General features: G+C 44.7%; 1 protein-coding gene across 1 annotated transcript in view; it reads right to left on the reverse strand.

Moving 5' to 3' along the window:
• Nucleotides 1-8472: 8472 nt before the first annotated feature.
• PRRT3 (proline rich transmembrane protein 3) overlaps nucleotides 8473-18631 on the reverse strand; it is a 181606-nt gene continuing 171447 nt past the window's right edge. Inside the window, exon 4 of the mRNA XM_069206162.1 lies at nucleotides 8473-17358. Coding sequence (XP_069062263.1) covers nucleotides 15284-17358 — 2075 coding nt within the window. The 3' untranslated portion in view covers nucleotides 8473-15283. The remainder of the gene's footprint in view (nucleotides 17359-18631) is intronic.

The raw sequence follows: 18631 nt of genomic DNA on the forward strand, positions 1-18631 counted from the left end.
AGACTATCCATACATTCAGATGGAAGTTGTAAGTAGCCAAACTATGACTTCAGGAGCCAAATTGCCAGGCTGAGTATGCTGGGATTTGGATGCCTGATTTAACCTTTGTTTTGAGCAGACAGATCTGGCCTGTTTGGTAGTCTGTGATGTGGTACTGCAGACAGATCCAACAGTGTTGTGAACCAATGTTGACGTGACCAGGTGGGAGCTATGAGTATCATGGTAAGCGAGGTCTGTTTGATCCTTTTGATCAGAAATGGAATTAGTGGGAGAGGTGGAAAAGTGTAAGCAAAATCCCTGACCAATTGATCCATAGTGCATTGCCTTGGATTGAGGGTGTGGGTACCTGGATGCAATGTTTTTGGCATTTTGCATTTTCTCTTGTGGAGAAAAGGTCTATGTATGGGGTTCTGCACATTTGGAAGTATTGTTGAATCACCCTTGGGTGAATCTCCCATTCGTGTACTTGTTGCTGCATCCTGCTTAATAGATCCGCTAGTTGATTGTGTATCCCGGGAATATACTCTGCCAGTAACTGAATCTGAGTGTGAATTGTCCATTTCAAAATTGTCTGTGCTGAAAGGGACAATTAAGATGAGTGTGCCCCCCGTTTTTGCAGAGAATACATTGTGGTGATATGGTCTGTCCTTATTAACACTGTCTTGTTTGTGATTTGTGTGTGAAAAGCTTTGAGTACTAGGAATACTGCTAGTAATTTCAAGTGGTTTATGTGATAAGTCTGTTGGATTGAGTCCCATTCCCCTTGTATAGAGAGGTTGATGAGATGGGCTCCCCAACCTACATTTGATGCATCGGTTGTGATTATGGTCTGAGGCACAGGGTCCTGGAAGGGCCGCCCCTTTAATAGGTTGTTGTGATTCCACCAGTGCAGAGAGTGATAAGTCTGGAGGTCCAACAACACTAGATCCTGAATCTGACCCTGTGCCTGAGACCATTGTTGAGAAAGACACTGATGTAGTGGTCTCATGTGCAGTCTTGCATTGGGTACTATTGCTCTGCATGAAGCCATCATTCCCAATAGCTTCATCACTAACTTTGCTGTATAAGTGTGAGTGTATTTTAGTTGAGATATGAGATTGTAAAATGCTTGAATCCTCACTGGGTTTGGGTCTGCTAATCCTGATTGAGTGTTCAGAATTGCTCCGAGATACGGTGTATCTGTGCTGGTTGCAGGTGAGATTTTTGATAACTGATTGTGAATCCTAGATTGTGTAGGATGTCTACCGTATACTGTGTATGTCGTTGACAGATTTGGATTGTACTGGCTTTTATGAGCCTGTCGTCCAGATATGAGAAGATGTGTGTGTGTTGTCTTCTGAGAAATTCTGCAACTACTGCTAAGCATTTGATGAATATCCTTGGTGCTGTTATCCCGAATGGTAGCACTTTGAATTGGTAGAGCTTTCCTGCTACAATGAACCTTAGATATTTCCGATGTGCTGGATGTATGGGAATGTGGAAATAAGCATCTTTGAGATCTAATGCTGTCATGTAAGCTTGTTTTTGTAGTAAAAGAATTATGTCTTGTAGAGTGACCATATGAAAGCGTTCTGAAAGGATGTATTGATTGAGGGGTCCGAGATATAAGATTGGTCTTATCTTTCTTTGGTATGAGGAAGTACAGTGAATATACTCCAGATCACTGTTGGGATATAGGTACCATCTCTATGGCATCTTTGAGTAGAGTGATTGTACCTCCCGTTTTAATAAATTGAGATGTTCCGGAGTACGTTTGTGTGAACGAGGGGGAATGTTTGGTGGAGTAGAGATGAGTTCTAGACAATAGCCATGATGGATAATTGGTAGAACCCATTGATTTGCAGTAATGTTGTGCCATTGTGGGTAAAAATGTTCCAGTCTTCCTCCCACAGGAGATGTATGCTTTGTGGGGTTGTGTAGGAAGTCGGCTGATTTACCTCTTCCTCTAGAAGTTGATCCTCTGTAAGATCCTCTAAATGAGCTTTTGCTATACAAGTGTGGCCCTTGTTTTTGTTGGGATATGGATGGTTCTGTGGTTGATGATTTGAAACCACCCCTAAACTGTGGCCTATGACAAGCTCCCCAAGTAGGCATAGTGTATAATGCACCCATAGCCTTAGCTGTCTCGAGTCCTTTTTGAGCTTGACTATTGCAGTATCAACTTCTGGCCCTAATAAATATTGTTTATGAAAGGGTATATTTAATACTGCTTGTTGTATCTCTGGCTTAAAACCTGAAGCCCTTAGCCGTGCATGTTTCCTAGTGATGATGCTGGTGTTGACTCCCCCTGCTGCTGTATCCGCTGCATCTATAGCGGATCGGATTCGGTCATTAGAAATAGCCTGTCCCTCCCCTACTATTTGTTGTGTCCTTTTTTGATGTTCTGGTGGAACAAGTCTTCCATTTGATCCCAATGAGCTCTGTTGTACCTTGCGAGGAGTGCTTGAGAGCTAGCAATCCTCCAATAGTTAGCAGCTTGAGTTGCCACTCTTACCTGCTGCATCAAATTTACGACTCTCTTTGTCTGGAGGACGAGCATCCCCTGTAGACTGGCTATCGGCTCGCTTTCTTGCTGCACTGACCACTATAGAGTCAGGTGGTAGTTGTGTTCCAATAAAAACCGGATCAGAGGGTGCAGGTTTATAATTTCTTTATCCACCCTGGGTGTAATGATTCTGGATTTTACTGGTTCTTTAAAAATATCTCCGGCATGTTTAAGCATTATTGAGAGCATAGGGAGACACTGATACTCTTCATGAGTAGCCGTTGAGGTGTTAAATAAAAAATCATCCTCAATGGGATCCGTGTGTAATTGTACATTATGATATGCAGCTGCCATGGCTATAACCAGATTGTAAGTGGTGGTATCTACAGGGGGAGATGGCCTGGCAGGGTATAAATCGGATCATTGGGAAGAATGGGATCTGTGTCATATATATCGCAAGGATCTACATCCTCTGAGGATCGGATAAATCATCCCTATGTGGTAAAACAGGGGATTGTGGAGAGAATTGTGCATGTGAAGGTGGTGGAGTATCAGGTGGTGAACCAGGAAGGGAAGGAGAATGTGGTGGTGATGGCTGCTGTGGTGCTTTTTGTTTCTCCTTCTGTTTAAAGATTTTAGTAGGTGGAGGCCCAGCATCTAAGGTTTCTTGAAAAGCTAATTTTCTTTTAATTGTTGGAGTAGGAGAGGCTATGATCCTTCCTGTGTCCTTATGTATATGAATCTTTCGCTGTTTAGTGTCCATAATGTCTAATATGGGCTGTTTCTCTGATGACTCCTCAGTAGCTGGAGCATATCTACCACTGACAGGTTTCAGCTCTCAAAGATTGGATACGGAATGCTTGAGTCGGCCCGAAAACGTCAGCTCCCAAAGAGCTGTTACTTTTTTCGGCTTCAAGGTGGAAGAGTCAGATTTTCGGCTCGGTACTGAAACAGATGTGGAATGCTGTTTGCTGTGTGCTGAATGCACCTTGGTCATTTGTTTTGGTGCCGAACCGGAGGGTTGGTCATCCGAATGTATATTTTGGGTCCGACCATGGCTCGAAGGCAGTGGAGGACCGAAGACCAATGCAGAACTATTTTTAATTGTCTTTGGGTGATGGGACGGGGCTGGTGTACTCATGTACTGGGCCGGTGGGGTGGATTGGCTGTCGAGATCGGAATCTTGATCCTAATCAGAGTATGCGATGGAAACGGTTGCCCGCTGTGCTAATTCTTCTTGTGCATGTTTGTCCCCGAAGATGTCGGGCGTGTGTTCTGATGACTTGGACGCCATCTCCATTCGATGTACTCTTCGATCCCTAAGAGTCATCTTGGATCAAAACGACCGGCAAGCGTCACAGTTTTCTTCTCTGTGATCCAGAGGGAGACAGAGATTGCACACCAAATGTTGAACGATGTATGGAAACTTGGCGTGACATCGAGGGCAAAAGTGAAATGGAATCAGTTCCATCAGCCTAACATTGTGCGACTACAACATGTCGAAGTAGGCCCAAAAAGGGTGAGGTCACCCCTAAGGGTGTGTAATCGACCCTGACGATTACAATCTGATCGAATATAAGGTTATAAAATGCGATCAAAACTATACCGACGTTTATAGAAAAGAAGAGAGAAGTTCAGGTAATACCAAACCGAGATCTACCGAAGCGAGAGGAAACACATCCGAACCAGACGGCAGAAAGAAAACAATCTAAAAATGGACTCAATGCCCATGTGCAATATCACCCAGTGAAGGAGTCACTCAATCTCATGACTTGAAAACCTTCTTAGAAGAAAAACAACTTTTAACACTCCAAGCCTAACACTAGATGGCGGACTTATGCAAAGCATGTGTATCTACAGCTACACATTCCATCAAACATATATCACATATACATATAACCCACTGGCGGTCACCAGTAGGTTGTTATAATTAGGACCATGTTTCCATAGAAAAATAGTTTTTTGACTTGCCTATATCTTTGGCACTGTTTGACGAATCTTCACGAAATTTTCCAAAAGAAAGTGCCACAGTGATTCTTGTTGTGTATGGAAAGTTTCAGGGTGAACCATCAAGTGTGGGCCAAGAAAAAAGGGGTGGGGAAATCAAAAAAAGTTGCATTTCCCATTTTAATTACCATAGGACCTTGGAACACGAATACAGCCCAAACCACTGGACGGAATTACACCAAATTTAGTAAAAAGCTAGCTTTTGGTATGCAGATTGCGCTTTCACTTATCTGGTGTATATCCATTCAGTAGTTTTTGTGAAATTAAAGGGAAAATACATTTGTATATCTGAGGTCACAAACTCTTCGCAAAGACTTTGCGGAGAATAAGAGCTCGTGCATGGAGCTGCACAGCTCTGATTTGCGGTCAACACTTCAAACCAGGAAGGGTTGGCAGCAATCTTTGGACTCAGCTTCAGCCGAGTCCCAGGAAAAAAGTAACAAAATAAGAAAAGGGGTCAGGGTAGAGTCACTCTGACCCCTTATCTCTGGCGATGGGATGCCAAAGCGACTCCCCCTCCACAGAATAAAAAAGTTTTTATTTATTTTTGCAGCGAATTTGCAGCATCACCGCAAACTTGCTGTAATTAAAAAAAATATAATAAAAAAACAAGTGCAGTCTCCCATGCTTGTTCTTTTAAAGGCCCTGTGTGGGCCAGGTCCCGGGGGCATATAGGAAAATATAAGGAGGGGGGGCGCATACTGGGCCCCCCTCCAGGGCTTAATACTGCCCTGAGGGTCCACCACCTCCTTGGGGCATATCATTTCTAATATGTGGCATAGCCCCCCTCAGCCCCAGGAACTGGCGCCTCTGTGGGGCAAGCATGTAATTGTATGCAGTGGGCACGTGGGCCGCCCACAGCCCCAGGGACCACCACATCCCCCGGGCAAACATTTAATTGTATATGGGGGCCGTGCAGCACCCCCCTACCCCCGCAGCCCAGGGACCACCATCTCCCCGGGGGATTCATGTAATTGTATGCAGGGGGCCCAAGTAGCCTTGGAAACCACCACTTCCCCAGGGCCATTTACATTGGAGGGGGCCGTGCGGCCCCCTTCGAGGAGCCACAAATGGCCCTGGGGACCGCCACCTCCCAGAGCCAGGCCAGGCAGCCCCTTCCCCTAAAAAAATAAAAATAATATTTAGGTCAGGCCTCTGGGGATGGGGTCCCCGGGTCGAGATCGGTCTGGGGAGAGGGGCCATGTGGAGCCCCCTCTCACAAAAAAATTAAATGTTTAGGATGGTCTCCGGGGTCCCATGGTCTGAGATCAGCCTGGGGAGGGGAGCCATAAAAGAAGAAAAAGAAATGTTTAGGCAGGGCCCCAGGCGACGGGATCCTCAGGGCTGAAATCAGCATGGGGGTCTGTGCAGGAATGGGTTATTGTTATAGGAGTTGGCAGCAATCATATGCATAAAATATTTGCAAACAGTAGTGACATTTTACTGCCTATTGCAGTGTTCCCAATTTGTAATTATTAATACTGGTTTAAAAAAAGTTTAAGAAATACAAATGTGTCAACTTTTCAATGGATTTCAGATGCACAGAGCTCTGTGTTCCAAAATCATCGCTTACTGGGCATCTCTTCCCTCTCCAGGAAGCATGTTGCCATAAGACCTCCTCACATCTGTTGTGAGAGGCTCATTGACACTGTCTAAGAAATATAATTACTTCAGCAAGTTACTCTTGTCTAAGTAAATTTGGCACTAAGGCCCTAATTATAACCCTGGCGGTCAGTGACCACCAGGGCTATAGTGGCGATAGTACCACCAACAGGCTGGTGGTACTCGTCACCTCATTTTGACCGCTGCGGTAACACCGCCGGGACCAGCGGTATACCGCCATAGCGGTCCCGGCAGTCGTAATCCGCCAGGGCAGCGCTGCCCTGGGGATTTAGACTCCCCTTACCGCCAGCCTGTCTATGGCGGTAGACACCGCCATGCAACACCGCCATGGAAAGGCTGGCGGTAAGGGGATTCGGGGTGCCCCAGTGCAGGGGCCCCCAGGCATAGCCCCGTCGTGCGTTTCACTGCCCGAATTTCTGGCAGTGAAATCCGCGACGGGTGCTACTGCACCCGCTGCACATCAGCATTGCCGCCAGCTCTATTACGAGCCAGCAGCAATGTTGATGTGACTTTTCCGCTGGGCCAGCGGACAGTAACACTGTTACCGTCCGCTGGCCCAGCGGAAAAGTCATAATAGGGAGCCAGGAATACCGCCCGCACTGGTGGTATTCTGGCGCCCGCAGCCTCGGCGGTCTTTTCCAAAGACTGCCGAGGTTGTAATGAGGGCCTAAACTCAACTTGCCAGAGTGACATAGTAAAATTATCTGGGGGCAGAGGTAACAGGCAGGCAGTGGGGTGGCACATGTTGTAAACTCAGGCAAATGGTCAGGGGAGCTGACAAATTAATAAAGTTCATTTTTTCATTAGAAATATCTGCATCCCATAATGAAGCATGTGCTGGGTGTATGCAACCAAGAAAGTTGTGAAAGATATGGAATTATTTTACATGTGCAGCGAGTGCAGAGTTGTTGGGAAACTTTGGGGAGAAGATATTAATATGGTACAGGGTCTCTCTTAGGGCCCACAATAGCTGTTAGTGTGACTTATGGCACAGAAGCGGGGAGTGGTAATCTACTGGCTTGGAGTTGGTGCCTGACACAATAGGTACAGCTACTGACATGAAATCTGGTTCCGGTCTATCGTATCAGGCATGGACAAGGGATCAAGTTGCTTGGCACACACCCAGATTACAGGCCTGATTTAGATTTTGGTACCGTCAGACACGTGACGGAAAGTCCAGCTCCTTTATTAAAATCTCCATATGATATCAGGGGTCGTATTAAGGCAGATAGGATATCTGTCACATTTGTGATGAAGTATTCCCCTCTGCCAAGACCTAAATCTTTTGTTGCAAATAAAGTAACATAAGGAGTTCAAGAACCCGAGCGCTGAATATACTGCAATGTCGGACGTCCAATTTTATGCCTTTGATGAAAGGCCTTGGAGGATAAGGCGGCGTGGTGTGAGTTCTTGGTTACTTATCGCATTGCTACCACACTGCCAATGCAGACTATTAATACCTCCATAAGGCAAGAAGGTGAAGAGCGCAGAACGTTTCTAGGAATAATGTCCTCAAATGTTCTCATTGTATCTGACTAGGCTTTCAGAATATATTAAACTCTGCATGGAAGTGCAGAATAATGTAATGCCATTTACAATGCACACATGTATATACCATTCAATGTATGTTTTTTACCATTACTAGAAATATTGAATTGATGGCTGACACAATTGATCTTAAAGAATGGTGTCAATGTCTCTTCAGTTTTGGTGGTGGGCAGGACAGAGCTAATGATGGACATATTTTAGTTGCAAGTCTAGGAGTTTACTCATTAACTGAACTATTCAAATCTGCTTCACTGAACTAACCACCAACATATAGTTAAAGAGTTGTTATCAAACTAAGTTACTTATGTTCTCCTTAATAGTTTCAACATGACTACAGGTGTTCTCTGCCCGCTACTTTTCTCACTTTATGCTTCTTATCTAGGTCAAAGGACAAAGTAAACTCCACCCACTTTCTTCTTCAAATTCTCCATTTTTAATTTACCTAAATGTGGGCATACAAGTAGAAAGGGCACTGACTTACTGAACGGATATAGATCATTTGTGTCAGTCTCCAGGTCTCCTGTGCACATCTCGAAACATGTTGATTGTTTCCTGTGTTCTTTCAAACTGAACGGCAGCAACCCTACCTGACTAAAACTGCCTGACAAGATGAAGACCCTGTCCCGTTAAGACAGTAGTGACCGAAACACTGATGCGTTATATCCAAAACAATTTGCAGTTTGACGTTCATCGTTAAAGGAATGACTTGGAGAACCCCAAGCGATGACGTGTAACAAAGTTTTATATACACTATGCGACTAAGGAAGAAAGTAAAGTGGTTTGTAAATGGACTCAGAGACACACAAGGATTCATTTATATATTTATTTGTATATCCATTTTTGGCACACATTCGGAATTGCTTGGTGTCCAAGCTGTAGGAACAGGTTTCAGAATATACCCTGTACAACTGTTTACACCAAAACACTGAGACGGAGCGACAGACCCCCAGTCGCACATGACCGGGAAGTCGACCTCTAACACGGTCACCAATATGGCACTCTCAGATTGTCAGAAACTAAAGTCATCACGTTTCGTCACTATGAACGATGGACATGATCGCCTTTTATACACACGTACAAAAAATAGGGGTGCAGGTGAAGTAAGTTAGACCTCCTTCCCTGCCAGTGGTTCTATGTATAAGTGTATATATTACAGAGGGTTCCTAGCTGGTATGATTCCCATAGTGGTTGTCTTTGCAATTACCTCTACTATAGGAATAAATAGATCTTCTATCCAATAAGTGTCCCGCTCCTCTGATCCACCTCGGGCCTCCACCTTGGCTTGACAAGTTTCCACCGCGCATCGAGTGATCTCAACAGGAACGCTTTGCAAGTGCAAAGTTCACAATTGAGTTCTACTGGACATCTGGAGGACAATCAGTTTGCAGACCGTGCAGAATAGGAACCTCCCTTTGCAGCTGCACCCAAGAACAGTAGACTCCTGTACATGAAAACTCTTTGCATTAAACGCCACCCAGACGTCAGCCCACTGTCTCTCATGGCTCATCCCTTCCCAGCAGCCAGTAAGTAATGGTGAGGTCACATTGAACATACAACATTTGAACAACTGACCGAACCAGACCATGACATGTCCACCCATCTGCATGTGTCACGTAATACCATAATGGAGCGTTTACTTGACAAATGATTGTAGTTCTCTCAGATCCCTCGTCCACACCGGGCTTAGCTCCACTTAGGAATTTGACTGTCGATTACATTGTGTGAATAGAATTATTTTTAATGAGAAAACATCAGTGTTACTTTTTCCCGGGATGGTTTGAATAGGCTCCTACATTTTCAAGTGGGGTCTTCACTAGATGCTGAGGGACAAAAACATTTTAATTGCTAATTGTCAATGTGTCCAGTAGCAACATCTGGCTCTCATCACCTCTAAACTTTATTCTTCTATTGTTAATTGTAAGAAGAAACCAAACCATTCAAGGGGCCTTGATTGTTGGAAGAACCCACAGGACATGTGAAGAACAGCAAAGGAGACAGGCAAGCAATGAGCTCCATGAACTGCCCTAATATGGTACCGCTGAGGTACAGAGATAAAGGTCTCGGGGGGCACAGTCATGTGCAGAAAGTGGAATCACAAGTTCCCATAAGTAAATGTCGAGGAACGTTCATGTTGGGATGAGATGGATTGGCCTACAGAGGCCAGGGCTTCTGATGGCCAGGAAGGCTGGAACAGATGGTCTTGTGTGGACTGACTGTCTTTTCCCTCAGCTGCTAAGTGACACCACTTTCGTAGAAGCCCCCTTTCTGCTAATCTGTTTAGCATTCCATCTGTGATATTAGTCGGCCCCTCTGAAGCCCTCAGGGAAGACTCCTTAGTCATCACACTTTGTTTCACACCAAGTGCATTCTTCATCGGACTGTGAACACTTTGTCGAAGGCTTACGCTACATTGGACCAACCACTTGTCTCTCCTAATTACGGGTATGCAGGCAGCTCCACTCCGCTGGCAGAGCTAATGGAGTTTTTGGAACTCCGAATGGAGCGCAGAGTTAGTCAAAAACTCTGCTAGCCCCGCCAGCGGAGCCCACCCAGTATGCGCTGCAGCCCAGTCGGCATTTGCACTGTGCAGCCCATAACTGGGCTGCAGCGTGCACTGGCGCCAGGGTACAGAGACCAGAGGGAGGCAAGATGACGGCAAGGAGAGGAGGACCCTGCTGTTTTTCTGGCCGGTGCAGAAGAAACCTGAAACAGCAGCTTTCACTGCCTATGGTCCTCCTGAATGTGACTGATCTCGGAAGCGATACGCAGGGTTGGGCCTGGCTAACCAGGCCTGACCATGCTTAGTGTATTCAGGACTCTGTGGGTCACGGAACTCCGCCTCCGTGGAATTCCACTGAGTTTTATTCAACTTTGTGGAATTCTGCATATTCGGACTCCTTGAACTCTGCCCATTCCTACTTTCTAATTTCAATATTTACATGCTCCCTCACCTACAGCACAGTCATTCGTCATTTCTACACAGGACAACTCTAACCTCAAATCTGTACCTGGAGAACTTCATATTCTGCTCTCGCCTCTTCATTCTCCTCCAACCGCGGTTGAGGTACAAGGATTACCCTTTTCACCCAATTTCTATGTCCATTGAGCTAGGCTTGGTTCACACAGGGTCATAGGTGTACATCAGTGAACCTTTCTTGACCTTGCATTCCACCTGGATTCTTCCAGATCTGGGAATAAACAGTCCTTTTCTGCAGGGATCCACATGTAGGCGTAAATCCTCATTTTCACCTGGGATTTATTACATTTCACTTACACCTGTGAAGGAGGTTTTCATATTCCAGGTGCAACTTCTTATCCCCTCGATACACAGCGGTCTCCATATGCACTCGAATTTCCTGAAATTCATCTCCGGGGATATTGTGCACCAAAATATAAATCCCATAGGAAATAATAGGATTTATATTTCGGCGGACAGGATATCAGTCACCATTGTGATGGAGTAAGCTGTCCGCCAAAAATACAAATAAGGTCCTCAGTCTCCAGTCTAAATGCTGCAGGCCACAAGCTTTGACAAGAGGACATTCTACGTTTTACTCAAAAGTTCAGCCTCCACAAAGTTCTAAATAAACCCTTCTCTCTCTTCTTCTGACCTTCACAGCATTGCCTACTGGAAAACAGCACACCGGCTCTTTAAAATGCTCCTAAAATGTTCCTAAAGGCACCAAATTCAACCTTTTCATGTCCTAAACCAAGCCCTGGTATGTTTAGAATAAGGTTATTTCTGACTGGAAATAGGTTTTCTAGGAACTTGTTTGAATTTGGAAACAAATGTACTTTACCAGAGAGATATTTTTTGTCCAACAAACTGATAAGAGGCTCTTAGAAGAATTGACCGCAAAGCCCAACCTGAGTAGCGTCATATTTCTTTTTCTGTGTGAGTGAATGAATTAGTATGTGAATGTGTGCATGACTTAATGAGTGAATGATATACCTGAAAAGCAGAGCTCTGCAAACAATCACCTCAAGGTGATGAATAAATGAATGCATGAATGAATAAATGGATGGACTTTGCCACTGTTGCCTAGAGAAGTATACTGCCTCATAAAGAATCACTAACACTCATCTAGCACATGCACAGCTCATTTTGTAAAACGTGCTGACTCTCCTTGGGAGTCTTAGTCAACATATCCTGAGACCCTCCACATATTTCTTACATCTTTCTCACTTCACTTCTTTTTCTACTCTTAAAGTGCTGCAGAAAATGCAAACTGTTGATGCAATCCACAGTCCTGACTGAAAACACTGACTAGGAAACCTTGGCAGAAGGGCAAACATGGCATGGGACAATCTGGTCAGTATGGTCCCCTGCAAAGGGCTATATACATGTATGAATCAGTGCCCCATCATGGCCCTGACCTCCCCGCCATTCTTAGTGGGGGCATTAAGAGTATGCCCGGACTGCACCGTAGACATTCTGTGTGATAATGTTCACCACAATGTAAACTGTGGGACTTTTGACTAAAAATGTAGCCTACAAAATATCAATAATAGAAGTATATTTCCCTAAAGTATTAGCTCGAGAAAAGTAATCACAACCCCTGCCACAGTCCTTTGACTCCAGATGGAAAGAGACTGGCGGTGGATTAGTTACAGGTAGATATCTTTGTAGGTAAGGGTGAGTTATCTTGTGGCCCAGATCTTTGAAGGCAAGGGATTCCCATGGCTGAGATCTTTTTAGGTAGGGATGAGTTACCTAGTGACTGAAATCTTTGCATGTAGCGATGAGTTATCCTGTGGCCAACATATCTGAAGGGAAAGGTGAGTTATCTCATGGCTGAGATGCTTGTAGGTAGGGATGAGTTATCTAGTGACTGAGATCTCTATAGATAGGGAGGAGTTATCTAGTGAATGCTTGTAGGGGGAGAAGAGTTATGTCATGGCTGAGATGCTTGTAGGTCGGGAGGAGTTATGTCATGGCTGAGATGCTTGTAGGTCGGGATGAGTTATCTAGTGAATGAGATCTCTGTAGGTGGAGATGACTTATCTCGTGGCTGAGATGCTTGTAGGTAGGGCTGAGTTATCTAGTGACTGATCTCTGTAGGTAGGGGTGAGTTATTGTGTGGCTGAGATGATTGTAGGGAGGGATGAGTTATCTAGTAACTGAGATCTCTGTAGGTAGGGATGAGTTCTATCATGGCTGAAATGCTTGTAGGGACGAATGAATTATCTCGTGGCTGAGATCTCTGTAGGTAGAGATGAGTTATCATGGCTGAGAACTCTGTAGGTAGGGATGAGTTATCTCATGGCTGAGATGCTTGTAGGGAGGGATGAGTTATCTATTGACAGATCTCTGTAGGTAAAGATGTGTTATCTCATGGCTGAGATGCTTGTAGGTAGGGATGAGTTATCTAGTGACTGATCTCTGTAGGTTGGGATGAGTTATCTCGTGGCTGAGGTGCTTGTTGGGATGGTTGAGTTATCTTGTGGCTGAGATCTCTGTAGGTAGAGATCAGCTATCTCATGGCTGAGATTGTTGTATTTGGGGATGAGTTATCTAGTAACTGAGATCTGTGTAGGTAGGGATGAGTTATCTTGTGGCTGAGATTCTTTTAGGGATGGATGAGTTATCTTGTGGCTGAGATCTCTGTACGTAGGGGTGAGTTATCTAGTAACTGCAATCTCTTCAGGTAGGGATGAGTTATCTAGTAACTGATCTCTGTAGGAAGGGATGAGTTATCTTGTGACTGAGATCTTTGTAGGTGGAGAGGAGTTATCTAGTGACTGAGATCTCTGTAGGTAGCGATGAGCCATCTCATGGTTGAGATGCTTGTAGATGGGGATGAGTTATCTAGTAACTGTGATCTCAGTAGGTAGGGAGGAGATATCTAGTGACAGATCTTTGTAGGTGGAGAGGAGTTACCTAGTGGCTGAGATAGTCATTGTGGAACCTCAAAACTAGGATTTTTATCCCAGCTCTAGCCACTGCCCACAAATATGCAAATTTGGGCAAAGCACTTTGTCTCCCTGTGCATCAAATTTTTATTGCGTAATTATATAAACATCGATCTGAACAGTGTGCTGCCTAAAACTGTCCCTCTCATCACATCCTAGAGAAAAATCCACCCCAACCTGACCACTATATACAATAATGTTCTACATATAGCACCTCAAGCTTCAAATGCTCCTTCAGCTGAAATCTAAATCCCATTATATCCTGCGGGATTCATATTTCAGCTGATGGGCTATCCGTCACTGTTGTGGAGTAACCCATCTGCTAAAAACTAAATCAGTCCCCATGTCTCTTGACCATGCACCCTATGACTTTTTGGCCTCTTTTTAGCACTTGGGGATGTCATATTAATGGACAAAGCTGCATTACACTTTCGATAGAGGCCAAACAAAAATCTCAAACTTTTATCCAAAAAGGAATCTCTGTAATAAAGTGTGATTTCTAGGCTAGGGGTTTTATTCCTACCAGACTTGCTAAGGTCAGCTTCACAGATGTTGAGCTATTAAAAAAATGCATTAATACAATACATGGTTGGCTTCTCACTAACATCTATGGGTCTTTGCAAGGGAACATTCCCGCTGGAAGGTCATCTGAGTTTCACAGAGCCTCATCGGTCACAATTGCAAGACTGTTTTTCCTGCCACAACCTGGTCACAAATTTTCTTATTTAGGTTCTACCATGTCAGCCTGTTTTCAGATAGATGTTAACAGCTCCAGTGACATTTTTTGAAGGCTCCCTTTAGTCTGGATCAGTGAGTAGCAATGTCGTGAGAACAAGAGCACAAGTGCGTACGTTTATGGCCGGCACTATGCTGCGTAGTGACTATATGCTGCTGATACGGCGCTGTCATAGTGGTTGCCCCTCTTGGTTTAAATCTAGTGCATTGAGTACCTTGTCCATTCTCTTGCGCTGGTCAACGGTGGGATCAGAGGAGACGTCGTTATTGCAAATAATGCTGGTAGAAGTTTATTAAACACTTCAGAGGTGGAGCAAGCAAGAGTCCAAGAAGTGGCAGGATAGTGGGGGGCACCCGCTGCGGTCGACCCCCCTCTAGTGAGGGTACCATAAGTGCATTTTTCCTCTGCCAGGCTCAAGCTCTAACTTAAATGCAGAACTTACCTGGACACATGTCTCCATTTAGGCCTCTTCCACCTTTATAAGGGGAGGAGGACAGAACCTCCAAGTCTCTGATTATCTCAGAAAAGCCAAGGAGCAGACATTAACTCCCCTTTTGTTGCTGGATGAGTCTGTGATACAGTCAACAAAACCCTATCTGGAAAAAAAATATACATATATTTATATTTTTATAAAAAATATTCTGGAGGCTATTCCAAAAGTAATATTTTCCATTGTTCGCATGGAACAGGTGTGCTTTTGTTAACTTGTAGTCATCCTCAAGCAACTCACGCATACGAGCGAGGGATTTTCCCCGCCTGCTTCTTTACACACTTCAGTCTCAACACAACACAACGTTGGGTTTCTTGTCTTTTTATAGCTATGTAAACCACATCCTCTCTGAAAAAAAATCTCTTGTGTAGATCTTCCAACAAGGGATCCACCATGTTCATTACTTTGAAAGAATTATCTTGGATCCCTTTTCTCTGAGAGATTTAAACTTTACTTCTGCTCGGATCAACACGTTTCGATCTCACAGTTCAATGGTGTCGCTTGAGATGCTGTGACAATCAATCCCTTGGCTTAGCTTCAGGAGACTCTTTGCACTGCCCTTTTTGGGTTCTTTGACCTCCGCTGGAACTGCACTGTTGCTTGCCTGAGCGAGGAGTTGACTGCTGGGGGCATCCTCAAGCGGAAGGCTTTCAATTGATGAGCGACCGTGGCGCCAGGGATTCCAGCTGATCTTGATGGACTCTTTAGAAAAGCTGTCCAGGGAACTGCCTGAAGCCGCGGCTTCAGTGGTCACATCATTAGGGAGGTCCTTGCTCTGTGGGAGACTAACACTTGGCGAGTTGACATCGGTGACCGAGCTGCACCTGGCCAGACTGTACATGTATTCCGGGATGCTATTCCTTCGCATCTTCAAATCGGACGAAATCAATGGGTCGATTGTCGGATTGAGGGTTGAGCATTCCTTGAGAGAGGAGCAAGAGTCTTGTCTGGAAAGGTAACTCGGGTATTGGAGGCTTGAATCAAGGAATATGCTATCCCGGACAAGATGTTCTCGGAACAGAGCTTCATCAATACTTCTGCTTAAGTTAATGGGTGAGGGAGGTCGAAATTCAAGGTCTGCAAGTGAGAGCATGGATTCCTTTTCGAAGCAAATGCTGGTGTGTGAGCGGCCGATTACAACATTCTGGGACTTGGGGCCAAACACGAGCCCTGGTTTTGGCCTGGCGAGTGGCGACGAGGACCCGGCATTGTAGAACCCAATAGTAATTTTGTTCTCATTGTTATCTTTCAAGGATTTGAGTGGAACATTCTCAGGTGGGTTTCGGATGAGGCTCTTGCTGATATCATTGTTCGTTGACTTGTCCTGGTGACCATTTGCCCAGTCATAGCAGTTGTTGGGGTAATCAGGAGTCTCTGTTTTGCTGTAGGCGCACAGATACTGCACAATTTTGGCCCAGCAGGTATGGTCACTGCTGCCACACTTCCGGCAAAATGAATGGGATGCTACGAAGAGCATGGCGAAACAGAGGGCCAGTTCAAAGATGCGATACCAGAACTGTAGAAACCACCAGGACCATGAAAACTCATTGAACCTGCCGAGAATTTCAAATAGCCATAGCACAGCATAGACCTGAAAGCCGCAGCACAGCAGTCCAAAGACGCTACAAGCTAGGAGGACCCGCGAAGATGTAAACAAACACTTTAGATTTCTTCCTCGGTCCTGTAAATCAAGAGTGTCATCGGAAGCTGGTGATTCCATCTGTGGTCGGCTCACAATAGCATCAGAACTCTTTCTCAGCTTGTGGTAGGCCACAACATTTCCTACCATCAAGAATATTCCCCACGAAGCTGACAGGAAGTGAAGGACAATATTCACAGAAGGGTTCAAAAAGTGAGAAAAGAGATCCGCACTAAACAGTACGACGAATTGAACAACGCCAACCACACCTAACAAGGGCAGACTCTGAATCTTGGGAGGAAGAACCTCCAACTGGGCTATTTTCAGCATCATCAGGACCAAAACAGCAAATGCGGTGAGGATGAGGGGGAAGGTAATATTGTACAGCACCAAAGCAGTCTGAGGAGACAGTGTGGACTTGGTAGCGTAGGGGTCAGTAAAGAAGAAGACCGCCCTGAGAAGGCCTACCAAAACCAGGAGAGCATTGGAGGCCATGACGTAAGGAAGGTTGAAGCTATGGAGGATTGGAGACCCTATCAGGTTGATCAAGGCAATTATAGATAAAATGAGGTAAAGGACAGCGGTTCCGTAGACGTGCATCTCCCAAGCAAAGCTCAAGGTTCGTTTCAGGTCATTCCACTGAAGGTAGGTCCTGTTTGGCACAAGAAGCTCACAAGCCCCATGCGTTCCCTGGCATGGTGGGGTCAACGAGGGTTCCTTGAAGGATGACACACTAGGCAAAGCTTCTATAAGTCTTGGTTTCTGAAGTGCTCTTTGAGTGGTCACCCGTATTTGACCTCGGCGCCCAGTTACTGATATCTTGGATATGGTGGTCAGGCCAGAGGAAATTTGCGGCGAAGCTGTGGTAGTCTTCTCGTGGGGGATGGAGTATGGGCGAGTACTTCCAATAGCAGATTCTGCAACATAAAAGAAATAAAAAGTTATAATGGACACCAGGTACCTTAGCTGTTTTTGTAATTACATTACATTAGCGATTGTAAACTATTATATATACGTGGTGAGTTTGTTCTACTGTTTGGAAAGCACATTAGGAGGCATCAACTAGACAATCAGGGTGAGTTTCTCATTCTTCCTTTGATGATGCTCGCAGGGTACCTCCAATTTAAATGCTGCAGAGTCCTCCACATGCAGCAGGCTCCTTGCATAGGACCTTAAAGGTGGCACGAGAATGAACTTTTCTGAGTGATGGATGCAGAAAGCATGGAAGCCTGCTAATTATACTACAAATGGTAAATAATTACTTCCAGAGGGTTGTTTGCCATTACTACAGGTGCAGATAAACCTCAATCTGTATATTATGAAACAGTTGAGACTGTCATGATTAAATGTATACTAGAAAGCCAAATCACCTCCTTCATAGAACTCTACCTTTGCAGCAAGATGGTTGTAGTGTTCAGCAACTATAGCAGCAAATGTAGACATGGCTGTTATGTACTGAAAGACAAGGTGTCACCACTTCTCACAAAGAGCATATAGTAACAAATAGCAAGGGGTGCCATTGTTAAGCACTTTGCAAAAAGCAATGTGAATCCCATTACAATGGTTAGACCTTGTTAGAATTTTAAAGACTATTATGCAAGGTGATTTGTGGATCGTACACTAAGATCAATTTTTTTGAAAATATAGTGCAAAATTGTGCCTTGAAATTACATTAGGCCAGGTGTACTTGCCAAAATATAAGCTATGAATACCACTTAAAATCGCCAATCACCATTTGTCTACTTGCACCTAGCTGTCATTCCGTTCTCTTAGGCCCTCGTTTACTTTCTCTATTCACTCACAATCTCTGCCCCATCTGCCTCTCTCAACATTTTCCCCGCTATTCTTTACTGTTTGCTGCAGCATCTATCCTCCCATTCCTGTCTCTCGTGCTCTCTTGCTTTTTCTATTAACTCTCTTTTCTTTCTTTCAATCTCCCCTCTTTTCCTAGAACTTCTCCTCTCTAGCTTCTTTTCTGTCACCTCTGTACTTCAACATTTTTTATTCTCTCTATCCATCTTCTCTATAGACCATGTGTGGCATGTGAGACTTTCTCTTGGCTGTGCACGGCTATTTGCTGCACCTGCCACCTTTCTTTGACCACTGTGCTTTTCGCTGTTGCCCCTTTCCAAAAGCCGACCATCCCGTGGGCATCTTGGAACTGGAGAAGTCCCCTGTGGTCATGCAATA

The sequence above is a fragment of the Pleurodeles waltl genome, chromosome 9 (assembly GCF_031143425.1).
Source record: "Pleurodeles waltl isolate 20211129_DDA chromosome 9, aPleWal1.hap1.20221129, whole genome shotgun sequence".
Classification (NCBI taxonomy): Eukaryota; Metazoa; Chordata; class Amphibia; order Caudata; family Salamandridae; genus Pleurodeles; species Pleurodeles waltl.